The sequence below is a fragment of the Brachionichthys hirsutus genome, chromosome 8 (genome assembly GCF_040956055.1).
Source record: "Brachionichthys hirsutus isolate HB-005 chromosome 8, CSIRO-AGI_Bhir_v1, whole genome shotgun sequence".
NCBI classification, from domain to species: Eukaryota; Metazoa; Chordata; class Actinopteri; order Lophiiformes; family Brachionichthyidae; genus Brachionichthys; species Brachionichthys hirsutus.
This window is the reverse complement of record NC_090904.1, coordinates 9233058-9259313: the sequence shown is the minus strand read 5'-3', so window position 1 is coordinate 9259313 and position 26256 is coordinate 9233058. Positions and strand designations below refer to the sequence as shown.

The 26256-nt window shown below is 49.8% G+C and overlaps 1 protein-coding gene across 1 annotated transcript in view; it reads right to left on the bottom strand.

The window, feature by feature from the left end:
* The window catches only part of grm7 (glutamate metabotropic receptor 7), an 85454-nt gene that overhangs the window by 31052 nt on the left and 28146 nt on the right, over nt 1–26256 (bottom strand). The window contains exons 3-5 of the mRNA XM_068741919.1: nt 13075–13210; nt 12535–12689; nt 5678–5815 (exon numbers count right to left, since the gene is read on the bottom strand). Coding sequence (XP_068598020.1) covers nt 5678–5815; nt 12535–12689; nt 13075–13210 — 429 coding nt within the window. The remainder of the gene's footprint in view (nt 1–5677; nt 5816–12534; nt 12690–13074; nt 13211–26256) is intronic.

Here is a 26256-nt window from a genome sequence, read left to right as displayed (position 1 = left end):
CAATGAAAACGGAAAAGCATGGCGTCTCTGTGATGATTACATTAACGCAAATGTGATGACAATGAGAGGACGAGATGCAAATCAATTGAGACAATCACAGCCGGTGCTGTGGGGTCAGAGCGCAGCAGAGCCGAGGTGCATTTAATTCCTCCGGATCGTTCTCACGGAGTTCTACGATACTGGTGGGGACATTATGCAGCAGCTGCAGGGCCTCGGCGGGTCGGAGAGTCCTCCCTGCAACACATGCATGATTCCCGTTATTTAGTTGGGAATGGAGCAACGGATTAATGGAGACGTTTTCACGCCGACTTTACTTTGGATCCTCGGAGCTTCCATCCCTGCAGGCGACTGCTCACCTCCACCTGCTGCTGCAGGATTATATTCCATCGTCAACGCTCCATAAACATCAGACGGCCGCTGGGAGCTTTGTTTCCCGGATTCACACAGACACAACGCATTCATCAATACTTCCCAGACTTGGCTTACAACGCTGGCACGGAGGTTTAACAAGCAAGAAACAAAGGAGGACGACAGACGATGGAATTCTGCTGGGCGGTTCTGAGTTTAATCCATGATGGCAGCAGAGAGATAGAGACAGAGAGAGAGAGAGACAGAGAGACAGAGACATAAAGAGAGACAGAGAGACACACACAGAGAGACACACAGAGACAGAGACACAGAGAGAGAGAAAAAGAGAGATATAAAGAGAGAGAGACAGAGACATAAAGAGAGAGAGAGTTAAAGAGAGACAGAGAGAGAGAGACAGAGAGACACACAGAGACAGAGACACAGAGAGAGAGATAAAGAGAGATATAAAGAGAGAGAGACAGAGACATAAAGAGAGAGAGAATTAAAGAGAGACAGAGAGACACATAAAGAGAGAGAGAATTAAAGAGAGACAGAGAGACACAGACAGAGAGACACACAGAGACAGAGACACAGAGAGATAAAGAGAGATATAAAGAGAGAGAGACAGAGAAATAAAGAGAGAGAGAATTAAAGAGAGACAGAGAGACACAGACAGAGAGACACACAGAGAGAGAGACACACAGAGAGAGACACAGAGATAGAGACAGAGAGAGAGACAGAGACATAAAGAGAGAGAGTTAAAGAGAGACAGAGACACACAGACAGAGAGACACAGAGAGAGAGACACAGAGAGAGAGACACAGAGATAGAGAGAGAGACAGAGACATAAAGAGAGACAGAGACACACACGCAGAGAGACACACAGAGACAGACACAGAGAGAGATAAAGAGAGAGAGAGATAAAGAGATAGAGACACACACAGAGAGAGAGAGACATAAAGAAAGAGAGATGTTTCATTTGGCGCCGTATGAAACGTTAGCACAGAAGAGGTCTGACTAAATCCAGAGAGGCGTCGCGTTCGCTGACCACATAGAGAGGAGACACTTCCTGTCACGAAGCGTCCTTCAGCTTGTTCAGAGAAATTCTCACACATCGCAGGTGAGGCTGAATAAATCAAGCGTCCACATCCTGTTTTTCTGTTCTCAAAAACGTCCAGGCAATCAAGCGTGAGGTCAGAAAAAGCCTAGCCGACCCTGCCGGAATCCTGCAGGCTGTTTATTCCACTCGCACGGTGTGCTTTAAAAGCACCGCGACATGATCTGCATGCATTTATTCATGGGAAAAGACAAAGATCCTGAATTCCTTCTGTAGCTCTGCCAAACAAAATGAACAACAAAAGGCGGGGGGAAAAGAGGATTAACTTTGCAGAACAATTTCGGTGTATTTTTATTTCAGTATTTTCTGTTTCTGTCAACATTCCTGGTAAGCCGCTGCGCTCCAAATCTCCCCGTGGGAAGCCGCGGGAAGAGAGACATTTTGCATCCGCCATCCTGCGACGCTCCCGACGTGAACTTTTAATTGAAACGCAGCAAAGTGTGAACAAGCCAGCGTTGCAACGTAAGATCGCTTGACCGGCGTCTCACGCAAATCCTCCCTCTCTCGCTCGACGGCTGTCACAGCTTCAGAGGATTCTCTCCGTGGTGATGAATTTGGGATCGATGCTAGGAACAACTAGCCTCGCGTGAGAGCGCTAGCGTGTCTGTCGGCAGCGTGTGAGCAGACTTGTATGAACAGAAGGAGGTGACGGGGGACAGGCAGACAAACAGCGGGATGTTTGTCTTCTGTAAGAACGTGGAACGCCGCGACTGTTACAAGGAGCCACGCGTTCCCAGCCTCGCTCCGGGTCTGAACAAAAGACGCTGCGCCTCCAACACGTCGGTGCGACGTGAAGGTGTAACGACGTCCTCTGTGAGGACGGCAGCTAGCAGCAGTTAGCTGCTAACTCAAAGAGGAAGACAATCAACGGGGAAAATGTCCTCAAATCTGTCAGTCATTTAACACACTGATGAGAGTGGGGCTTCTCTCTCAGAGAAGATCTTTGGGGTTCTGCAGTCCAGCATCAGATCCATAATGAATTTGCAGAACAGAAGCAGCCGCTTCCTGCATCTCCTCAAAGTTAATGTTCATAACCTTCCACAGGTCAGCCTCCTCCTCCTCCTCTTCCTCCTCCTCATCCTCACCAAACACACCCTCCCAGTTCAGTGGAGGATTTAAGCTCCTCGAGCCCCAGCACCACCCGGCCAGCATTCACCTGTAGGGGGGGGGGGGGGAGGGGGCTGAGCTAGCCTGTAATGAGGCTATTTGGGAGCGGTATTGATATCGTGTCTCCTTCGGTGTTTCACTCATCCGCCCAACCGTCTTTCCCATTTTATTTCCTCTCATTTCTTATTTATGAGGCGCACAACAAAGATGGGTAAAGACCTGAAAAGGCGTTCGCCGCTTCAGCGCTGCCCTTTAATGTATTCCTCTTTTATTCCTCCTCCTGTTTGCCGCTTGTCTTCTGCTCCTCGTGGCTTTCATTCCGCCGAAACAACAAATGCCGATGTTTCAAAGCCACATTCCAGTTTACCATGGCAACAGGCTTTAGTAAATAAATGGATGTTCAATACAAAAGTAAAATTCAGCTGTTAACCTCCGGTCTTTACTGAGTTTTGTCCTCAACCTGCTCTCCAAAAAAAGTTCGCACAACATTTGTTATCAAGGAAAATGCTAAAAACAAAAAACTTGGACCTGATTTCCTGGTTTTGTCGGCGAGTCCTTCACCATGTTTGGGATTTGTCACACGGGGGTTCGTTAATCACGTTTCTTTATTCTTTGATGAAAACATAATTGTTCTGCATTTCATTTCGCCGGCTTATTTCCTGCTGCCTCAAATCGCTTGCATATAAATGTCGTTTCTGGGCCGTGCTGGCAGAGAATGGACTCAACGCTGTGATTAGAATCGGTCCTGCCAGGAACCCGGAACGATCGACCCCGCAGGTTAATTCAGCGAGGCAGTAACGGAAGTGTGAGACGCCCGCAGCGAAACCAAAGAAACGAAAACTGTTCAGGAACATGTGGAGAATAAAAGAGTGCGCCGCGTTTTAGCTCAGGGATACGCTGGAGGAGCAGATACTCCCTCTGCTCCTCAATAACACCCAGCATCTGCTTGAACGGCGCCTCCTCCTGACCCCTGCGCCCGTTGCCGTGACAATGTGAGATGTAGCTTTGGTTAAACGGCGAGGAGGCTGTGGTTTATTCTGCCGCTCGGACGTCCTATCTCCTCCCGGAAGCCTCCGGAGGCCGGCGCCATCGTCTCTAATCCCTCTCCATTTCCCACAGCTTAACGTTATCTCGTAGAGGAGTCCCCTCGCTCCTCTCCGACCGGCTCCTATCTCCCAGAGTTCTGCCTGCAGGCGTCGGGTCACCTGCAGGAGAGCTGAGGGGTGACCCATTCCTGAACCCGAACCCGGCCTCTGAATGAAGAAGTCAGGGGCGCGTACTTGAATCTGACGTAGGAAGGAAGAAGCAGAACCGGGCCTGGTACCCTTCGTCATGCCGCCGGCTGAAGTTAGCAAACAACAGCTTTATTAGCTGAGGTTAACGCCGTTGGATGAGGGTTTGATTTCAGTAAACAGGACCGCCGTTCGACTTTGTACGTCAGCAGGTAGCGGACACGCTAACAACATGCTAAAGGAACGCCTTCCAGGCGGTCTGGATCCCCTCGGCGTGTCACATGGTGCAGGACGTCGTGGATTTATGGAAGCAGATACTATTTATTAACTCAACAACGGAGAACATGGGATGGAAACAGAACGAAGCCCCGGATCCATAGGGATGAAGTCCTCCGGCGTGACGGATGATGGCTGTAAAGTAGCCGCCGCCTCTCATCCAATCACGCAGCTTTATTACAGCAATAACTCCTGATTGGCTGAGATAATGGGCGTGACGTTGCCGCTGCATTAAACAGCCTCCTGTTTGTCTGTGGAAGCGGCAGAGAGAGTTTATTAAAGTGGGACGCCTCCATCCATTCATCCTGATGGAGGGTAACCATGGCGACCACACATAGGTTCATGGGGGGGGGGGGCACGATGGCGCCGTCATCCTCCGCCTCCACCAGTGCCGAGTCAGAGATAGCAAACACACCCACCTCTGAAAAAGTACATCTTAAATTCTTACCCACTTTCACAGTTCGGTCAGCTGTCTGTTACCATGGATACACCATCGTATTTGGGTTGTGCGTAGATGATATCTATGACGGTAGCTGCTGAAGCTACTAGTAGCAGTAAACTATGGATAATAAAGGCAGGAAAACTCTTCCACTCAGCGGACGGGAAGGCGGATCGGGAGATCCAGGTCTGAACCTCGTTGCCGTGGCAACAAAATGACAACCAACAGACCTGCCTTTATGCCACCAGACGCCACCTTCCACAGGTACAAGTGTTAGAGGAAGAAGCAGCCGTCTATTTACTCTTCTATCAGAACGATTAGATCCGCTCCACAGAAGACGTTCTTCTCATCGAGCTTTGCTTTGCACATTAGCAGCGTCGCTAATTGCGATGCGTCATTGATCGTGGAGCAGAAGGAGTTATAAGATGCAGCTTCCACAACAACCTCCACGAGCCTGCAGAAAGTCGATACGCCATGACACTGATCATTAGCGCTGCCATATTAGCACCTCCTGCCGGTCCTCCTTCCTCCTCCGAGTCCCGCTCGGGGCCGCATCGGACATCAATCTGGGAGAAAAGCATTTCTGCGTCGTTCCCACCTGTTTGTGCTCTGAGCTCCATTCCTGCTGGAACATGACATCTCCGTGTCGGCGCTGTGGATTTCCACTAAGAGCATCAGCTCAACACAATGCTGTCAGGCTGGAGGCAGGTGGAGGAGATGGGGGGGGGGGCAAACAGACCGGGGGGGGTGATGATGACAATGATGCCGATGTTTGTGCTGCGATGGAAGATCGTGTTTTCCGTCCGGATTTCCAGGGTTTGACCTCTTTTCACTCGGTTGGGTTGTTTAATGCACTCGTCAAAGTCAAAGCCCCGCCCCCTCCAGGACAGAAGCTGACTCAGCGCCTCGTTTCCTTCGACTACGACAGATAAAGAATGTCAGCTTCCAGAAACAATGTCCCAGAATGCACCCTGGTTTGTGTGAGACTCCAAAACAAGTCCAAGGAGTTTGGTTACGAGTTCAACAGGCAGAGACCGACGACAGGCAAAGACCGACGACAGACAGAGACCGACGACAGGCAGAGACCGACGACAGACAGAGACCGACGGCAGACAGAGACCTCAGCGGGGGGGGCGTTCTGGAACCGGGTGGATTCACCTGTACACTTCCTGCTGCTGTCGTCCTTCTTGGAGGAGCTCATCAGCTTGCAGTTGAAGTTCTCCTCCCAGTACTCGGCGAACCAAACGTTCCTCCTGTTGTTCTCCAGAGTGCGGGACGTGAAGTAAGCATCAAAGCCTGAAAGACGACAAGACAGAAGGTGTTTAAGTGAGGCTCGACCCGCCGCCGCCGCCTCGTGCAGCGCGGCCTTTGTACGGTCACGTTGGGAACGACTGAAGGCTCCAGAAAAATGAATAGAACCCGAATTTGCACCAATCACAGCGGAGGAAACCACGGAGGCGGTGGGACGGTTTGTCATCGCACAGAAGAATGATTATCAGTTGCTATGACGATAAACAAAACCATGAACAAGACAAACAGGTCAGGAGGATCAGATGGACGCCATTCCTCAAGAAGGTTTTTATCTTCTTTAACGACACCGAGAAACATTTAAGAATGAGACGTGAGGATTTAATTTAAAACCGGATCCTTAAAATCTCCCAGGGTTCCGTTTTTCAGACTTTAATTCTGCTCCGTGGCGTCGGTTTCAGAACTTAATCCTCATCAAATCTACCCAGCTTCAAAAACAGATATGAAATGAAAAAAAAACGGATTCACGGAGCGGCACTGTCTTTGTTGACAGTCTCGACTCGATCCGTCAGATCCGAACGACAGTCAGAACGGGAAATGGTTTTACGGAGCGGGTCCATTATTTTAAGAGGTGCACTTAATCTCCTTCTAATCCCAGTGAGGATTGTCATCTCAGGCACTCCCCTCCACCGACGCCATCAGACGTCCTGGACGACCCGGGGTTTCATCATTTCTGACAGGTCTTCATTCGGATCCTGACCTCTGCGCGGTCCTGCTCTTGAAGAAGACGCCGTCGTAGGACTGACCAGAGAAACGTCACAGCATCAGTCATTCCAGCAACGCCCCCCCCCCCCCTCCAGCAGCCCCAGGAAGTACAGCTCCTGTCAGTCACTGCCGGAGCCCGATCTTATTCCAGGCCGCCGCCTCCATTTTGGCGCATCCCTCTGCATCCCCGCCTGACGCAGATTGCAGCCTTCGTGCATCGGGGTCGGACGCAGCCGGCATCGATGCGCCGCCAACAGAAAACAGACCGGAGTTAGTGTCAGCGTGTGTGTGTGAAAAGTCAGAGAGAATGTCCTTGGATTGTTTTGGTAGACAGATAGGGCCAGGCGGCGAGGAGAGCTCTCAGAGGGGGAGGGAGGGGTGACGGAGGAGGGGGACTGGAGACATAATAGATCCAATATTCAGCCGAAATGAACATTTAGCTTAATCCAAACATACAACTGGTCCTCAGTTATTCCTCGTCTCGTGTGCCAAGGCCAGACTTCTGTCCCTCCAAGCCAGTACTCAGTCCTGTGATCTGTGATACAGTTCTACCTGCTGGCACAAGATGGGATCCAGTTTCTGCCGGTCCTCCCCGGATCGATCCCTGAGCTCTTTGCCCGGGTCCTCGATTCGAGCCACCACACGGTCCCCCAGAGCACCGAGGAGCATTCATGGTCAATTTATCCAGAACTTTGAAAGCCGCCGTCTTGGAGACTTTCTGGTACACCAGGGCAACTCCCGTCCCAATTATCAGATGTCCCCCCCCCCCCACCAATAAGCCAAACAGCCAAATGTCTTCCACATCCTCCACAGATAGGACCGTGAGACAGACCACTCTCCATTTCTCCCAGGGATCCATGGTGTAGCCTGCTGCGTGGGTCCCGTCTGGACAGGGTCCCCCCCTCCCCCCGGAGCAATTCCATGATTTAGTAGACCAGCACACAGCGGGTTCTGGAAAGCAGACGGACGAGACGAGACAAAGAATGCAAGCAGGGACGAGACGAGACAAAGAATGCAAGCAGGGACGAGAGGAACAAACGCCTGCTCTCGTCAAAGACCGGAACAGAACCTTATAACACCCGGTTCAGATGAATAGAACCTCATTGGGTCGGTTTCAGGCGTGCTGCTCTAACCTGGACGGACGTAGGCGCCGATACACCTCCAGTCGGGTCCTGAGGAAGAGGAGTAAAAACCTTCAGCTGCTTTCGACGCTTCATTTCAGAGTCCTGCCGACACCGGAGCCTTCGGGAGACGTTCACCACAAAACCCAAAGACAAAGAGAGGCCGCTCTGTTTGTGAGGATGAGACAACCTTTGACCTGCAGCCGGGTCGCTGGGCATGAAGGAAACGCCCCCCCCCCCCCCCAGGAGCAGAAATGAATACTCCGGCCGTGGGTGTTTCTGCAACATCTTTCATTAGCTCCCCGCCACGAAAAGAAATCTCCTCGAGTTACAGACGATGATGTTCACTCGGCTCTTTCACAGTGTTGATGTTAAAGATGGCAAAATGCCCCCCCCCCCCCCCCCCCCCGGGTGAGTTACATTTTCATTTTATTCCTGCGAACGGGAATGACTACCGCAGCTCCGTGAGTGGTGATGGAGGAGGCTGCGATACCTTCACCGTGAGCGGCGTGCGTTCTCACCCCGCTGCACACCAGCGTCCCCTCTGAGATAAATCCAGGGCCCCCCCCCGCAGCGCCGGAACGAGCGCGCACGAACGACGTTTGGATCTTCACTCAACCCGCCGTTCCGTGAAAGTGGGAGACACCTGCGCATCGGATGGAAGCGAGCCAGAAAGTTATGGATCTGTGGTCGCAGGATAAAAGGCAGCAGGAGAATCCGTTTCTGTGCCAGAACAACAGCGCGACGTTCCATTCGTGCAAAATGGAACGTCGTCGAGTTGTTTGTGGCAAACAGGCCGTCGATTGAAGTAAGTATTCATCCGGGGAAACGCGTGTCGCTTCAGGAGATGGCGTTATCTTCATGGAGCAGACAACTGGCACCGGAGCAGCCGGAAAAACTGGGAATGAGGAAAATGAAACGTGGATATGCTTCCCGAGGAGCTCTTAAATCAGCACAAATCATTCTCTGAATGATCAAGCCACTTAATTCCCATGAACTCCTGCGGTCCCTGAAGGCATCATGCATCCCGGTGATGCTCATGAGATCTCTGCAGGTAGACCCGTCAGTGTTCCGGTTACCTGAAGCCAACCAGAGCGCCGTCTGGCACCGGCACATCTGGACAAACTGACGGACAAATTAAAATCATCCAATTTTATCTATCTATCTATTTATCCGTCTGTCGATCTGCACAGCTGTCACACACACTGCCTCTGATGAATATGTGCTGCAGAGAGGATGATGATGTTTGCCTTCGTCAAACCCAAAACGGGTCCCACACAAGAGGCAGATTCAAGTTCATACAGAGATCATTCTCTCTCGGCCTTTTTGATTGGACGCTGACCCCGGATTGGGGGACGGGTACTATCCTTGATCCTGACTGTGGATAGCGGCATCCCTCAGGGCTGTAACTTCCTATCTTTAGGTTAGGAAATCTAGGTGCCCCCTGGACACACGTGTACACATGGCGTGCATTAGCAAGCTAGCTAAGAATGAGCTACAGATAATTATGCCTCGGGAGCAGAACCGTCTCTTGTTGGACCGGCATGCTGTAATAATCGGGTCGAGATCTTTCCTGCAATTTCACATTAAATGTTCCTGAGAGGACAGAAACGTCCAAAAACAACACAAGCATCCAAACAAACAGCAGACATGAGGGGGTCACATCTGAAGCCGGAGCCAAGCACTGACTTTAATGACTAAAATTAAAGCTAACCGCCAAGAGCTGACGTGACGGAGCAAGTAAACAAAGGGAGAACAGCCAATTACTGGCCCTCATTTAGACGAGCCTCGAGCGTGGAAAACAATTGGAAAAGTCATCCGATGTCCTCATTTAGGAAAAAGACAAAACCGCTTCTGAAAGGAAGACAGAAGCGTGAGGTGGCGCTGAGCTGACGGCTCGCTGCACAGGGACCCGTCCTCGGCCCCTCTGGGTTTACATACAGTAATGGGGATGCCACGCGTTCACAATTACAACGCGGCGCCACGGATTCCTCGCTACAGACAGATGCATTCTGTGATGCTGGATGCTCCTATAGCTTCTATAACGAGGGCAGCGGCAGGGAACACGCTGTTCCCTGCCGCTGCCCTCGTTACCATAGCAACCAAGCAGCAGCAAACACTTAATTAGCTTTACAGCTAGTCAGTGTCACAAATGAAGGTTTTAGCAGCTGCAACGTTTGAATAATCTGTAGCTTGAATAAAATATCTGTAAAGTGCAGCACCTCCTGAACCGAGCTGAACCCGGAGGAATTTCAAAGTGAAATGTCATAAATGCAGGAATGAAAATGTTCCGGCCCGAGGAGAACATCTGCAGAACATGACACGTGGTCGAAAGACTTTTCTGTTCAGGCGGACATTCCTCTCAGCGATTTGCATTTTAAACATAGGAGCAGATTAAAATCCACATCTTCCTATCTGCAGAATACACATGGGAACACTGAACCCAGCAGCTCCGTGTTTCAGACAAAGGAGATGGGGAGGAGGAGGAGGAGGAGGAGCAGACATCTATCCTCTCCAGGACTTCAATTTGCCAGTTCCAGGTTCTCTGGGATGACAAAGAGGAAACCTGCAGCGGGTCGGATCTGGTTTGTTTGGATTCACACTAACAGTTAATGAAAATGGGGGAGGAGGAAGAGCAGAACATCCTTCCTTCCTTTCATCCTCCTATCCACTCATCTGTCCATCCATCCGTCCATCCATCCATCCTGACACTGAAGTCCGGAGGTTTCCTCGTCAGGGACGTATCTTACTGTGGGATGTGGATGTGGATCTCACCGCAGAATTCCGTTTTCACTTATTTAGTCACGTGACGTCTGGACGGACGAGATGTTTGTCCGTCGTCTCACACTTTCTCATTCCAAACCTGTCTAAGGCTTCTGCACATCTGAATTTCAGGTGTGCAGACCTCCAGCTGGGGAACAGTGGACAAATCTGCATCCAGCCAGAGTGAAAAGATTTATTTAAAACAAATTAAACCAACGCAACCGTCTGGTTTCCCTTCAGGTCCTCCCGAGAAAACCGAAGCCTGGAAGTAACGTCTGCTGACATAAAGCACTTAACAGTCATTAAAAGATAATCTGCTACTAATTACTGTCTTTTTCTTTGTATTATAAATCAATTTATCTTGTTGTTTATCTCATTGTTCTGCTTTTTCATTTATTGTCTTTTGATTGCAGTTCAGGCTTTATGTTAACATAACATACGAAATGTAAAAACGCATTAGCTTAATATACATTAAATTAACTAATCACCAAAATACAAGAGTTTAATTCAGCCAAAAATAATGAAGAGATAGAGATTGTTAAAAGATTCCACCGTATACTTCTGCAGATTCACTCATTTGATCGGCTCTGCTTGTGCAAACATCCAGTTTTAAGACCTTCTTTATTGCGTTTTTTTGGCTGACATGACGGTTATTAATAAATCTGAGTGTGTTTAATCAAATGAACACACAACCTATGTGGGCAGGTAATATTACAGCAAAGACAATGTGTCCATGAGTGGGAGGAATTGGACCCTGCAGATCGGTTTCAGCTAGCAGGTTAATGTGCTCATGACTATCACCATAAAACCCAATAATCGTACCCCCTCTGATTGAATGGGTTCGTGGCCCACATACCTGAACTCACCCCAGCGCCCGTCACGGCCCGGCAAACTCGCCTGCCCGTCTTTATACCCATTCCCATGAATCATTTGTCAAATAGCAGGAGATGAAAGGTGAGCGAGGACAGCGGAGGGGCCAAACGTTATTACTGCCCCTGAAGACAGATTCAAAGTTACCCCGGCTCCTCCTCCGGTTTGCTTCCGACTCGTTCATACGTGTGGCATGATGGAGAGAACAGTCTTGTTGGCTTTCCCTTCGTTACGCGTCTCATGGCACGTCAGAACGTGGGTTCGAACGAAAGAACAGATGCAGCTTTCCCTCCTTGTGGATGTGTGTGCGTTTGATGCGACAGCCGGCGCTGAGCTGCGTGCCGTTACTAAACAGCGCTTGTGATGTCAGGAATCTCCAGTGCAAACCGGGTGGTTAGCGTCGGTGTGTTTCACAGCTTAAACCCACGTTAGAGCTCCTCTCGTTAACGCCTTGATTTGATCTCACGGCTGTCGCACATGAAAAACAGTCGAAACAACTGTTTACTTTACGTTTGCATCTTAAAAAGAACAATTTTACATTTTTAGATGCGTTTGATTAGCCTGTTTTCATACAGCAGGAACATCCGTAGCTCGAAGTACATAATAAAATATGAGACCATAAATCACTGCACCCAGGAAATTATTGATCGGATTGTTTGGCAGCTTCTGCAGAAACACAAGACGTGGAATTTATGAGCAAATAAAACACAGTCAATCTTTGCTGTTTGCGGCGCCAACGCCGTTTCAGGTCAGGCAGAACAGGCAGAAGGGAAGCTAGCCATGCTAACCGCTAAGCTAGCATTCCACTTCAGCATTCCTATTGCAGCTGCAAACACAAAGAAAACTAAGTCATAAGGAACTGCTAACCGTCCCAAGGTGTTTAGCCTAGCTTAGCATAGAGAGTGCAAACAGGTGGAAAAATCTAAAACAGCTGTTAAAAGGCTCCAAATATAGCAAGTTTCTTTTCTTAAACGTTTAAATTAAAGTATTATGGACTATTATCACTGGGATGGCTGGTTACAACAACATCCCTGAGTCTCCCATGGCAACAGGAAGGCGACATTCATGAAGAAACTGTCCATGAATGCGTGAAGGAAAAAAGTCCCGCAAATTATATTAAGAATTAAAAGCATCTGTAACTTAATGTTGAAGAACCGGCTGACGATGATGATGATGAAGATTCGTCTCTCTTTTGGTTGTCATAGAAACCCAGGAAGCAGCAGAGGTAACAGGAGTGGATGGACCTACCGCCGATGGTGGCTCTCTTTGGCAGGATGGTGACGGCTCCCACGGCAGCGTCCTCCAGCTGGTGGATGGGGCTGTTCTTGGCCCCCCAGCTGTCAGAACCGATCCACAGGAAGTGCCCCACCTGGTCCGCTTGCTTACTGGCATTCAGAATCCCCCTGGAGACAAACATCACGGAGTTACCCGACATGTCTGGGGTCAGGCAGCGAGACGGCTGACACGCGGTTCTGCCTCACACAACAGATTCACGTTGTTTGTTTTTACTCTAAACAAACTGGAGGAACGTCACGACCCGCTCTGCCGTGGGACGGAACTCCAATGGGAATATGCAGAGGAGCAGGAAAACGTTCCGCAGGTTGAAAACACACCTTCTGGTTACCTGCTTCCATTAACCGATGTCACGGCCCTGCGGGCCACGCCTCCTCTCCTCCCCACCTGTTGCCACCTGCAGGTGAAGCCCAGCCTGACGTTCCGATTGGCTGAACTTCTCTCTCCTTGCTGCAGGTCGGTTTTTGATAACTTTTTCCGAAGGCTTTAACTCACCGGATGTCCTCGTCGGAGGCGAACAGCACCACCGCTCTGGCGTAGCGAGTGTCCAGCAGGAGGCGGATGACCTTGTCAAAGTCGGAGGGTTTGTGGTCATGAGGGATCTTCAGTGATTGGGCGATACAGATTCCACCTGGACAGACAGAAGATGACACGCATTCCTTTAGAGCAGGTCACAGGCAGCCGTTAAACGGCTGGCGAGGCGTTTAAAGACCTTCGGTGAACCAGGACGCTCTGCTTTTCTTCCTGTCTGACTTTCCTTTTCCTACATTCGTTCTTTGAAGAGGAAAAAAGTTGCAGGCCTGCAGGCGGAGAGACGACTGGTTTCAATAAATGCTTTTACTTTTCCTTCCTCAACATGCTTTATTTATGGCTCTCAGGCGGAGGCGTGATCGCGGTCGCCTCACCCCTGTCATCAGAAGGATGCTGCACCGCCGACGGGTCCGGGTCGTACCGGCGCTAGACCAGCCGTCCAAAAACTGCAGAATGCAATTCAGATCTTTCAGCACTTTTGCTCAGAAATCTGTCCAAGAGAAACCAAACTGAGGAGGAGGAATAAACAATCTGCTGCGCGGGGATGCTCGTTGCGATGGCCGTCCTGACGGAGGCCTCCATCTGGGCCTCCAGAGACGGCTTCCCTCACCTTCTCCGACTTTCCTGGAGAACATGACTAATCACATTTTAATTTGCCATTTGGAAAATGTCATTTTCTGGACGACTGTCTACCCAGGACCTGGTGAGGACAGCCCGTCATTTGCTAATGCAAATCAAAATGTTGACCCTTTCGCTAAAACTCGCGCCCGTCGCTGACATTTGACTCACGCGGGATTTTCTGAAAAGTAGCCCGAGGACTCCGGCGATGATTTCGACCTTTGAGAGCAGCTGCCGTCATCCAGGAGAGACGAGGTTCAACCCCCCGTTCCCAATCCCACAAACACAAATGAGACCAGATATCATGCAGGTTAAAAGGCCAGGCGCTAAATGTTGTCGCATTTTGGTTTTCATTTAATCAGTTTCTTTCTGTTTGCTTTCTTGAATATGGATTTATATTATCCATTTAATATCCTATCCTATCCTACCCAATGTTATCATCCTATCCTATCCTCTCCTAGCCTATCCTCTCCTATCCTATCCTCTCCTAGCCTATCCTATCCTATCCTCTCCTAGCCTATCCTATCCTAGTGTTTCTCAGAAAGAGGACAGGTGTTCTCTGTAACCTGAACCTGGTTCTACTACCAGGACATATTTTTTACCGGCCTGTCGGTTTCACTGCTGGTGTCAGTCTGACAGAGTGTCAATAAAACAAGGCTCTGATCTGGATCCTGAACAGAACGTATTGATCAGTGCTTGTATTTGATGTTTTGTCTGTATTGAGTGAAGCAGCAAACGCGTCGCTGCCGGAGGCGGCGTAACCGTGGCCCAGTCATCGCTGCTCGGTTCCAGCCAGCATCTGTCGCTGCTCAGAGACAACCATCAAGACGAGCAGAAATGATTCTGAAATCATGTATGAGGATTTTAGAAAGAATTTTGTCCAGAATCCGTTCAGAAACCCACCTGAGACAAACCGGACTCACTGTCCAAACTGTAACGACAAAAATGAATCCAACAAAGAAGCAAAAATCCGCCAAACAACACCAGATGCCTGATTTCAGTTTGGTGAAAGCCTTTTTGAGTTACGCTCCAGAAGCAACAGGCCTTCCCGCTATTCCTGTAGCCCCTCCCACTTTCTTTAGGATGACAACATGTCATCCGTCATGAGGCACATCTGCCTGTTGGTGACATTCGCTGGTGAAAAGACGACTCCGCTGCATACCAACTTTTCTGTGTGATGAGATCCCGGAGCTGCGGTGCTGAGCGGAGCCCGATGTGTTCAGACGGATTTACGGCGCTGCTGGAGCTGACAGCGAATTCACAGACAAACATTAAGCTGACAGACAGCCCTCCTTAATTAGGTTCTTCAGAGGCTGCTGATATATCACCTTATCATGGTGCTTTAGGAGCACTCGGAGTGTTCTGGGAAAATAAATGTTGGCGGCGACGGACACTTCCCTTCATTACCGGCTGAATTATGTTCCGTTGTCAGCGGAGACCGAGGGACGCTGCGTTTGGCTCCTCATCCCAAACACTCCTGTGTGGATTCAAACTTCATTCACTTGTGATTGCGCCGACATTCCTTCCTATAGTGGACTATTTTAACACGCTTACGTTGATGTCTTCACTAAAAGCATCCAGGAAAGAGGCTGCAGATATTTGTGTTGCACGACCAAATGAAACCGGACCCGGTCTTTGGCCCAGATAGGGGAAGAACCGCCAGCAGGAGGAAAGCGCTGTGCAGCGACGGGACAATCAGAACTCCTGGCTGTACAGTTTCGGATGCTGGCTGGAGACGGTCCCATTTTACGGCCGAAATAGAACTTCAGAGGTACTTTAGGTGAAGAAATTCAGCACCGATTCAGCACAGCTCATCATCCCACATTCAACTGACGATGATCAAAAGTGTGTGAGGAAGTTCCTGTAATGAATAAAACATTTGGGACGGGATCTGCATGGTCAATTCTACAAAGTCCCTAGATTTCATATTCATCCTGTAGCCATACATTTACATATCACTGCATCAGGACTAAATGAACTGCACGACTCCAGGTGAGCTGGAAGAGATCCGTGATGCATTCATAAACAGTTAGGGATTTTGGGAAAAAAAAACTCAGAGCAACCGGAGAAGCAATGTTCATTGATCTCTTCCTGCAGAGTCAGCAAATTAAAAGCAAGTATTTCACAAAGGTGGATTTCCATTTGCAGGAAGATGGATTTCAGTCAGTCTGAGATAAAATATTTGCGGTTTTTAAATTGTATTACATTTTAAATTTTCATTATATTAATACCAATGTTATTGTAGTCATTAATATAAATACTGCAAACTGTTGGAAGCTAGTTCCTAGTTCGTGTTCTCAGGCTACCTTAAAACAAGGCGTGGTCAGGCGCATTATTCAAGCAGTTACAGGCACCTACAATACCCATGAGCACTTGCTGGACACACCTTTCTATGAACACCGTCTTTTGTATGGATTTTTAACAAAAGGATGACTGATCAGGTTTTCAAGTGAGTGCAATAAATCAAGCGGACAACATTGATCCGAGTTTAACATTCTGTTTTCATCAGTGGATGAAATCAGTGACGCGTTTCATAAATACCTGGAACAGAATTCTTACAGCAACTGTGGGAAAATAATTCAGGGAAGAGCCAGCAGGTGAGCGGCATGCTAACGAGCACTCACCTGGAGCGCTAACGAGAACTCACCTGGAGCGCTAACGAGCACTCACCTGGAGCGCTAACGAGAACTCACCTGGAGCGCTAACGAGAACTTACCTGGAGCGCTAACGAGAACTCACCTGGCACGCTAACGAGAACTCACCTGGAGCGCTAACGAGCACTCACCTGGAGTCGTTGGGAGGACTCTGATGTCCTCTGATGACGGGTTTCTGTTTCTGATTCACCTGCTTTAAACTCATCTGATCAAACAATAAAATATTAATGCTGCTCCTGCATTTTTAAAGACGGGACACTGCAGGCTTCCTGCAATCCATCCCACTCCGATCCAAACACGACCCCGGATCAGATCGGAAGGTGTCAGCTGTTTAGTTTAGGTCATAATGTTGTGAAAATAATAATAGAGTCACGTTTAGATCATTCCGTTCCTGATCTGGTTAAATAATAAATAAACTAGAAAATCCCTCATAGAGCACAGACCTCCCCCAAGCAACTCGTTCCCCTCCTAACTGGATCTACACCATCCACATGGTGATCTGGATCAGCACCAAAAGGTTCTAGATTGTTCTTGGTATCTTTATACACCAACCATGAAAAGTCAAAGTGAATCAGAGTTGATGTGTATTTTCAACTGATTCTTGAATCCATAAATGGGTTTTAATATTAAAATGTAATATTTTTTCCCTGACCTCATGTTTGGTGAGTGAATTGAATGCAGATTTTACAAGATAGGATTTTCTTAAAAGCCTCCATTATAAGTAAATGGGGAAATACAGATGTTTTTTCTATCCAGACGGGTATCTGATCGCTCTCTGAATTTAATGGGATCTAAATTAGACCCATCTTCAGATTTTTTCCATCAAGATCCAGCCAGCAGTTTTTCCGTAATCCTGCTAACAAACAAACAAACAAACGGCGTCTAAGACAGAACCTCCTTGGGTGAGGTAGAAAACATTTCAGAACTGTCACGACATTTAGATGTAACGAACGCCGACCTCCGATTGGTGAATGAAGCATGAGGTCATAATCTGGAGTTTAGCGCCGCCCACTTCCAGTCTGACAGCAGTTCAGGATAAGGATTTAACTGCCCCCTGACGCCCCACCCCCTCAGCACAGGCTGGAAATGTGGCGCATCTTTCAAAGAGGAATTTAATTCCAGGCTTCTCCGTATCGCCAAATGAAAATATTGATTTTCAAATCTGGGCAAATGGAAGCAAAGAAAAAGAGAAAATTGAATCAGAAAAATAAAACCGATACTCCTGCAAATGAAGGGATGAGAGCAGCTCCTCACTGAGGGAACGATGCTCTCCCCCTTCATCCCTCCTCCTCTCCTCCTCGGAGCTCCTATTGTTGCACAATTCATGGACTTTGAAACTTTTTTCTTTCTTTCTGTTTGCCATAAACTTTAGCAGGAACATGGAAAATACATCAGACGGGACGTCCTAAGTGCAAAACTGTAAGGTTGTGTCCCAGACTATTCTGTACAACATGACATGTGTGTGTGTGTGTGTGTTGGGTTGAAGCCCAGTTTCATAGAACAGCAGACACTGCGTTTGAGCGGATGACAGAAACACGGAGCGACACGCTGCTTTGAGTTTGGTCGGAGTGTTCTGTTTTATTCTCCGACACTAAAAACGTTCTGCCGGGTCGGATAGAAGATGACGGGTTAGGCTGGAGGTCAGCGGTCGCTCCCGTGGAAGAGGCCCGGCAGAACCAGAACAGGCAGAATGAGCTTCCACAGGTAGATGCAGAAACCCAGTTTCCTCCTTTACAGGAAAGGCTGGGATCTAAGGGAGGATGGGGTGAACGGGACCAGAACAGGCCGGCGTGGAACCAGATGAAGGGGCGGAACCGTTGGGCTTCTCTATGGGAACCAGTCTAATGTCGTTTCATAATTATTATCTCAGCAACTGATTCATTAAAATGTTGTTTTGGGTCAAATCATGTAATTCGAAATTACAGGAGGACAAACTGGATCCTGAGATAAAAGCTAAATGACCGAGATCCAGAACATGCTGCGCTCATGTGCAGGCTTTTAACACGTGGAACTATAAAACGGACGTATTTATCTCCCTCTATCGCAAACGCTTCCTGCATCCGACCGGCATGGATGAGCCGCCGAGGGTTAACTGCCTCAGAGCGGAAAGCATCCCTCCAGCCCATTTCCAGGCGCCGTCCTGAACAGCAGAAGACTTATGAGGTTCTGATAAGCCTCTCTGCATCCGGACGCCGCCTCTGCCTCCGCTTCCATAGGTTGGGAGCGCCGAGGCTCGACAGCTCCCTGGCAGCGGATCCAACTTTGACCTTGCAAGTTCTGACGCTCTGAGCCGTAACTCCAAAACTCAATGGATGGATTGGAATGAGGCCATAATTCAGACACAGGAAGGCTGGGAGTCACACACACACACACACACACACACTGACGTGGATGTGCTATAAGTGAAGAATGATCACCCGGATCAACATTTAGTCACGGTGCTATGGATAAATTGTCCGGTTGGCTCGGCGGCGGCGTTAGCGGATACGGTGCAGAGGAGCTCGGAGCTCGCCGTCCGGGGGGATCCTCCAACGGCATAAACGTCAGCATCAGCTCTTTAGTGACAGGCGGGAAAGTTTGGAGGTCGGGAAAATGCCGTTCTTTGGACGGGGGGTCATAAACCTTCCAGGATGAGATTCTCAGGGACGAACCCAAGGCACCAGCGTAGCTCCATGGGACAAAGAAAGGTGGAGGAGCGAGGTGGAGGAGCGAGGTGGAGGAACGAGGTGGAGACACGCCCCCTGCAGGTGTCGCCTGTATTGGCAATAGAATAATTACTGCCAACACACGCCGCAAAGAGTCCGGAAATAACAGGAAATCCGGAAATGCGTGTCCATCCTGCGTGTCTCTGACACAGGACACGCCTCCTTCAGTGAAATTCCTACCTACCTATCAAATGCTAGAAATGATTTTCCGTTCAGCCACAGGTCCAACCCGGAACGCTCCGGCGCTGCCAGCGTGATGAAGCCGGGATAAGAAGCCCCTGGAGCGACCCGACATGCGAGACGTCTCCGTTGATCTGTGGACAGAGACGTTCCCGACGCGGAACGCCGATGGGATTACCGACTGGCAGATGTGACAGCTTGTGATGGCGTCACGTTGATGCAGCATCCAGACTGTCTCCATGAGTCTCCATGAACATCTGTGTGAGGGAAAGGAAATGTGGTTCTTCTTCCTCTTCCTTCCGTTACCACTTCCTGTTGGTGCTTGAGGTGATGAGTGGGTCGACATAAACAGCTCCGGGCCCACAAGCCAAGCCGCCACCCCCCCCTCTCCGTGGGCCCGTTCCCCCCCCTGGGGGGAGCGCATCAATTGACACTGGATTTGTGAGGATACCTGCCGCCGCGAGGACGGACTCTTCTCCTGTGGGCGGCAATAAATATGTTTTACACACAAAGAAAGTCTTAACACGCGTGTCCGCCGGTCGTCAGCCGTGACCTCTGTGGGGCCGACGACGCCCGCTTCAGAGGTGTGATCACTTCATGGATGAGGTGGGGGAGGGGCTTAGAGGGAGAGGAAGAGATAATGACCTAGAAACATTTGATGAAGTGAAAGTTTACAGACCTAAGCGGAAACACACTGCACTGTGTGTGTGTGTGTGCGTGATGGATCTCTGCCTGGTAATGGATCTGAACTGTCTGTCCAGTACTTTTTTGACACACCGACCCCTCCCCCTGGGGGGGAGGAGCCATTCCCAGGTGACGCGAGCGGAGGATGAACTTTTTTTTTAACTCTTGTCTTTGGTGAGGCGGTAATATGTCAGAATGGTCGGAGAGGAAGCAGAGCGTCTGGAAGGCAGGAAGTGGAACCTGACCTGTTGTTGTGGAGACAGGAAGTGACCTCCATTGCTACGTAGCAGCTACGGCTGTCACACAGGCGCTGGCGGTGACGCTGCATCCAGCTTCCAGCTCCGCATCGATCTCAGTCCTTAAATCCCGTCGGTTAATCCCACAATGGATGTTAAATCATGCATCTAATTAGACTCGGCTGACGCTCCCTACAGGCCGGCTAGGGAAGGTTATCAATTACCTCATCAAAGTCAAGTAGCTTATTACAGCTGATTGCTCCCGCAATAAAGGTTTTACACACAAATTAGGATTCAGAAGATCCGTTTATGGATTATTCTGATTAAGATTCTACAAAACGGAAGCGTGTTTTAAACGAGGAGACGTACGGTGAAGGGGGACGGCAGGACGTGCTCCAGGGCGTCTCGTCTTCAGGCGATCCCGACAACGCGGAGGGATCGAGGTGTGAGGTCGTTTCAGCGCAAACCAAGCTCATCGGTTTGGGCGCGTCGTTGCGTGAACGAACGAAGACGCCGTGTGATGGCGTCGGATTTAACCCGAGTCGTTCCGACACGCGTTTAATGTCATTTCATCGCAGTAGAAGAACAGACAGATTAAAATGGAGTCGACAGACGGAGCTCATGTTGTCCTGAAATACTGTCTGCTCCAATTCCCTCATAAACAACGAGGAGGTGCAGGAAACAGCAGGAGGTGCTGCTCCTGCCGACGCCGGCCGGGAAGCAGCACTTTGATGTTTCGGCTATTTCAACGTTTCCAGGGATTCAACGTGGGATGAAGCTAACAGTGTTCCGACGTTACATCCCTCGGTGTTTCCAGAGCAACATGGAGGAGTTCAAGGTCGGAGCGGCGTCTGCAGATTAGCTTCGTGATCGGACGTCTTTCCCAGCAGCGACTCAAAGGCTGCCGCCGAAATGCTCAGATTAGAGGAGGAGCCGAGGAACAACGTGGAGCGCCACCGTCGCTCGTCCTCAGTTCCGTTCTCCTGTGGATGAGCCTCCCGCCGAGCTGCACCTCCCGGGTGAGTTCAGCCCCCCGTCAAGGCGCTATGTTTGGATCGGAGGGCTGCCATCCGAGGCCTTATCCGTTTAAAGCCTGGTCGGTCGGCCTCGGCGCCGTGACGGATGCTTCCGTTCCGCTCGATCCTTTTCACGTCTGATGGGACCACAAGGAGCCAAATAAAGAAAATGAGTCAATGCTAAACGGGTTAGCGACATCAGCGGGGCATCCGGCGGCCCCCGGGGGTGACTCGTCGCACACACGACCACACACACACACACACTCACGGTTTTGGGTTCATTCCGGATGCCACACTGTCCTGGCTCCGACGGACCCATGAGGAGGACCATGGGCCGGACTAGAAACAGAACCTGAGACTGCTCCTTCGGCTCTGTGGGTTGTCGTTGCGAGGGAAGGTCCGGTATTCCAGCATCACACGGCGTTAGCCGGACCAACGTGCACAGAGCCGCTCCAGAATCCCTGTCCTTGAACGGAATGGTCCAACAGAAACAGCGTTTGGTGGTCCATGTCGGACCCGACCATACCTGATCCCATCAACGACATTGATGATGTGATCCTGATCCTGATCCGGATCCCTCCGACCCGGCAGTACAGCGGCGGAATGGTACCGGCAGGAACCGGCCTGAAGCCCTGGAACGGGTCTCTGACTGCAGCCGAGATTCCAGCAGCTTCCCGTCTCGGCACACTCGGCTCTCCTTTGCTGACATCTTCATGCTTTTCCAGGAACGCTGACAGTTATTCAGGCGGTGACACGTCCCTAAAGTGGCTCAGGGAAAATTGCCTTTCAGAACAGTTCTGTTCTTCGTCACTGGACTTTCCCACAAGAGAAGCCAAAACGCTTCCATGATGTCCACTCTGACCGGTGTCCGCACGTAACGGACCGGAGCGCTGGTCCGTCTTGTCTGCACGCCTCGCTGCACTGTAGTACTGCACTACACTGTAGTACTGCACTGCACTGTAGTACTACAGTAATGCAGAGCAGGACGACGGGTCGGCCGCAGTCGGATCAGCGCGAGCAGAAAAGAGGAAACTGTGGGACTTTAGATTAAAGACTGAATTATTAAGGAGCGCTGCTTTGACCCGCTGAACCGCTGGGCTCTGTTCGTGGTGACTCTCCGCTTACAGGCTGTTAGCGGGTCGCAGCCCTCACTTTAATCATGTGAGAGAGTTCCATGTCTCTCCCACCTCGCAGCATCAACAGGGCGAGGCAGAAGGAAGAGACGACTTCGATTCCACTGATTTAGACCCGAGTGGCGACCGGAATGACGCTGCTGCATGTTTTCACTCCCAGAAAGGATCGTTTCCCGGAATTCACTCCGACCGGTCGGGAGTCTCATAATGAAACGGACAAGCTGGGCCGTGTGAGGAGCCTTGATCTCTGCTGCACGCCGCTCTGGCCTGGACTGCACTTAATCCAATCTTTATTCAGTGTCAATCAATGCTAAAGACTCGAACAGACATTAGAAGCTGCGTCCGTGGAAAAGCCAAATGTTTCAGTCGCGCTTCGCTGAAACGAATCGTCTAACGAAACCAAACTTACCTCCGACGAGGTTGTCTGTTGTTAGCAGGGTTCCAACAAAACTGCTGCATGGGTCCGGATGAATAAAATCTGAAGATGGGTATTGGTCTAACTTTGATCCCATTAAATACTGAGAGCGATCCGGATACCCGTCTGGATATAAAAACATCTGGATTTTCCCATTTCCTTATTATGGAGGCTTTTTTAAAAAATCCTATCTTGTAAAATCTGCATTAAATTCAGGGGTCCGATATGAACCATCATGAAACATGTCTTCTGGTTCTGATCCAGAATGAGGTCAGGAACAAATATTACATGTTAACATTAAAACCCATTTATGTTTGTTGTTTAAAACTATTGCTTGGATGATGTCATATTCCAACTGAGCTCCCTGACGGAATGAATGAAGAGCTCATCCGGACCGGGATCGGGATGCAGCTGCACTCCTGTTGTCGCCACGCTCCGCTGCGTTTCCAGATGAACTTCATCTTCATTGAGTCATCATTTTCCACTTGAATGATCATGCTCACATGTCCATTTATCTGTAACCAAGACAACAACTAAATTACTTATGGAGCTCGGTCTGATTCCGTAAACTCTCCAGAGAGGGAATTTGTTCTGGGTGAACGAGGCGGCGTGCGACCCCATCCCATCCGATCCGATCCGATGCTGGCATACGCCGCTGTGGAAGACCAGCTGACAAACGAGGTCGTACGGAACTTTAACACCGCCAGGACACACGTTCGTCCTTCCCAGCTGATGACATCCGTGTCTGGAATGAACCTCCAGTTCTTCATCGCCGAGCCCGTTTCTGCTGAATAAGAAATGTGTTCTTGGTGAAAGCACCGCACTGGATCGCTTTATCCTGCTCCCATCTTCCGACCTGCCTTTTAAGCTTCTTATCTTATCTGATGGAAGTCGTACATCCCGTCTGGAACGCTGTCTGCTCGTCTCTTCCGTCTTTGGCCTTCCGGACACGACGGATATGAAGAGCTTCGTCTGGATCCGGAGGGAAATCCTTAGTAGTAGACGATGATGAATGATAAACCTGCAGCATGATGAGCGCCGGATTGTGATCCTCCCTCTTCCCACCCGAGACTCCCGACGTCTCCCTCGCTGAGGATTCGCTGCAGGATTGGACGACTGGAAATCGAAATGATTCCAACTTTTGCTGTCAAACTAATGAGCGCCAGTCGTCGTCATGTTTTGCTGTTGTTCACTGAGGAGTCACGGCGAGCGTGAGTCAGAGTGAGTCATTGCCTTCATCTTAATTACCTGAGACGTGGTGGGATGTCTCGAGGACGGCAGACGCTTAATGAGCGAGTAACAGTCTTCAGTCTCGGAGCTGCGGTAACTCGCTGAGGCCGGAAGTCCACAAGGAATCATTTAATTTGACCTTCCGGTGATGTTTGGGCCTCAAAATTCTAAATCCGAACACGTTATTGGTCTCATACGTTCACGTTTCATTCATTATCTCGTCTTTAAACTTCCTGTCTACGCAGGGATCGGAACTTCTAAACAACTGAACGTCCTAAAAATCTCAGGTCTCAAGTAAAGCCCAACAAGTCTTTGAGTTCCGAGCCCTAAACAAGTCCTGAGGGACTCGGACGTCCACACGTCTGCAACTTGACAGCCGTTGCTTCCTGTGATTCATCCCGTTGGTTTGTTCCCAGTGGGCGCCATCCCTGCTGAGAACCCGCCCACGCTCGATGGACGCTGATGTTGGGTCCACGTCTTTTGAAGTTTGGTGTTTTTTAATCATAGTGATGTTTTGTTTTTTGGAGTTCCCATCTCTGGTTTGTGATCATCACCACCTCCGTCCGTCTCCCGCCGCTCACCCGGGGCCGGGTCGGACCGGACGCCAGACAGAAGAGGACGGAACGGGTCAGCGATTCTGATGGAGACTAATAACTGCTTGGTGAGTCAAAGTGAGCTCTGGATGGATTAGCTTCAGCAGAATATTTGGGGGGGGGATGAATTGTTTTGACGAATGGCCGCCTCACCGAACTGAGATAAGCCGAGCAAACATTAGCGCAGCCTGCGTGGGGATGAACTACGGTACGGAACACGAGAGCCATATGTTTCCTCCAGATGACTGATCTCTCCCCGAATCGCATCGGAACGGCTCTCATCCCCACAGCAGCACGAACACGCCACGTCCGATGAAGCAAAGTGAAACCAGCGCTCATTTTATTTTTAGCATCCTCCTTCCAGCGCCTTCCTTCCTTCCCACGGCGGCGCTAAGTATGTGTCACCGCTCTGCGTTCACGGGAACAAAAGAGGCTAATAAAGGGCCGATGCACGCCAGCCGGGACTCCCAGGTAATCAAACAGCAGAATTATTCAGCGCATTAACTGGCGCGTTGCTGCTAGTATCTCTCAGGCGTAATAATCTATAAATAAACACGTGGAGGGGGGGTGGGGGGGGCTGCTTATGACGAAGATGGAGGAGGATGAAGCGGCATACAGCTTCAGAGGAAAGCGAGACATCAGTGCAGCGGCGCATCACATGCAGCACGAACAGGATTCCACCCGCCAGTGAAGGAAGAGGATCCAGTGCTAATCACTGTCACGAGATGAGCTCACCACGTTTACCTGGTAGCCATGGCGACAGCCAGAGCATCATTAGTCCAGGTGAGTTCGAAGCGCCATGCTAAGCAGAACCTGCTGCGTGAGGCAAATTACTTCCTTGCAAGCGTGTTGAAAATAATGAAAACCCAAACTTCATGAAGGATAAAGCATAAATTAACTCTCCATTCAAGTCCAGTTCTGACGAATGACCCTGTTCCTGCCGTCAGCTGCTCTGATGACATCACAGAGAATATAACGCTTCAAACAGCAAGATGAAGATAAAAAATAATCAGGGCTGAAAAACATCCGTGGATATTCAGCATTACTCCTCCCAGCGAAAACGACTCTTCTGTCACCTGTCAGGGGCAAAGATGTTGCACCTGAACGCATCTCGATGTCTAATCTGCATCTGTCTGAGAGGACAACGCCTCTCCATCCCATAATATTCACCAGATAATCCATATTTATCGTCGCTTACGGCTCAGTCAGGCTGAGTTTCTGCATCCAGGCGTGTCCATCAGTGTTTGTGTCCTGATGTCACGTTTTAGTTCCTGAAGGATGGACAACAACTTGGAAAAAAAGGAGAAGAATCCAAACAGCAGCTGCAGGAATTCTTCCACCCTTCATGTGGTTTTCAAATGTTCCACATGGCAAATAGCTGGGAGACGTTATTCCCTCCTGCTACGTGCCGCCAATATGGATTTCCAGGCTACCTGGTCAGCAGTCTGCACCTCCTCTGAAGGCCAGAAGACACATATCTCACAGCGTTTCTCCTCACGATACTGCTGACTCAGCGATAACAAGGGCCGGGGAGCGAGAAGCTGCAGGATAATAAAGGTGAGGCGCTCACCTGGAATTTATATTTCATATCTGTGGATGGATTGTTTCTGTCCTGTCTGCACTTTCAGTTCATTCCAGAGACAAAAGCAGCGTCGGAGACGTATTCGACTTGACCGAGGTGG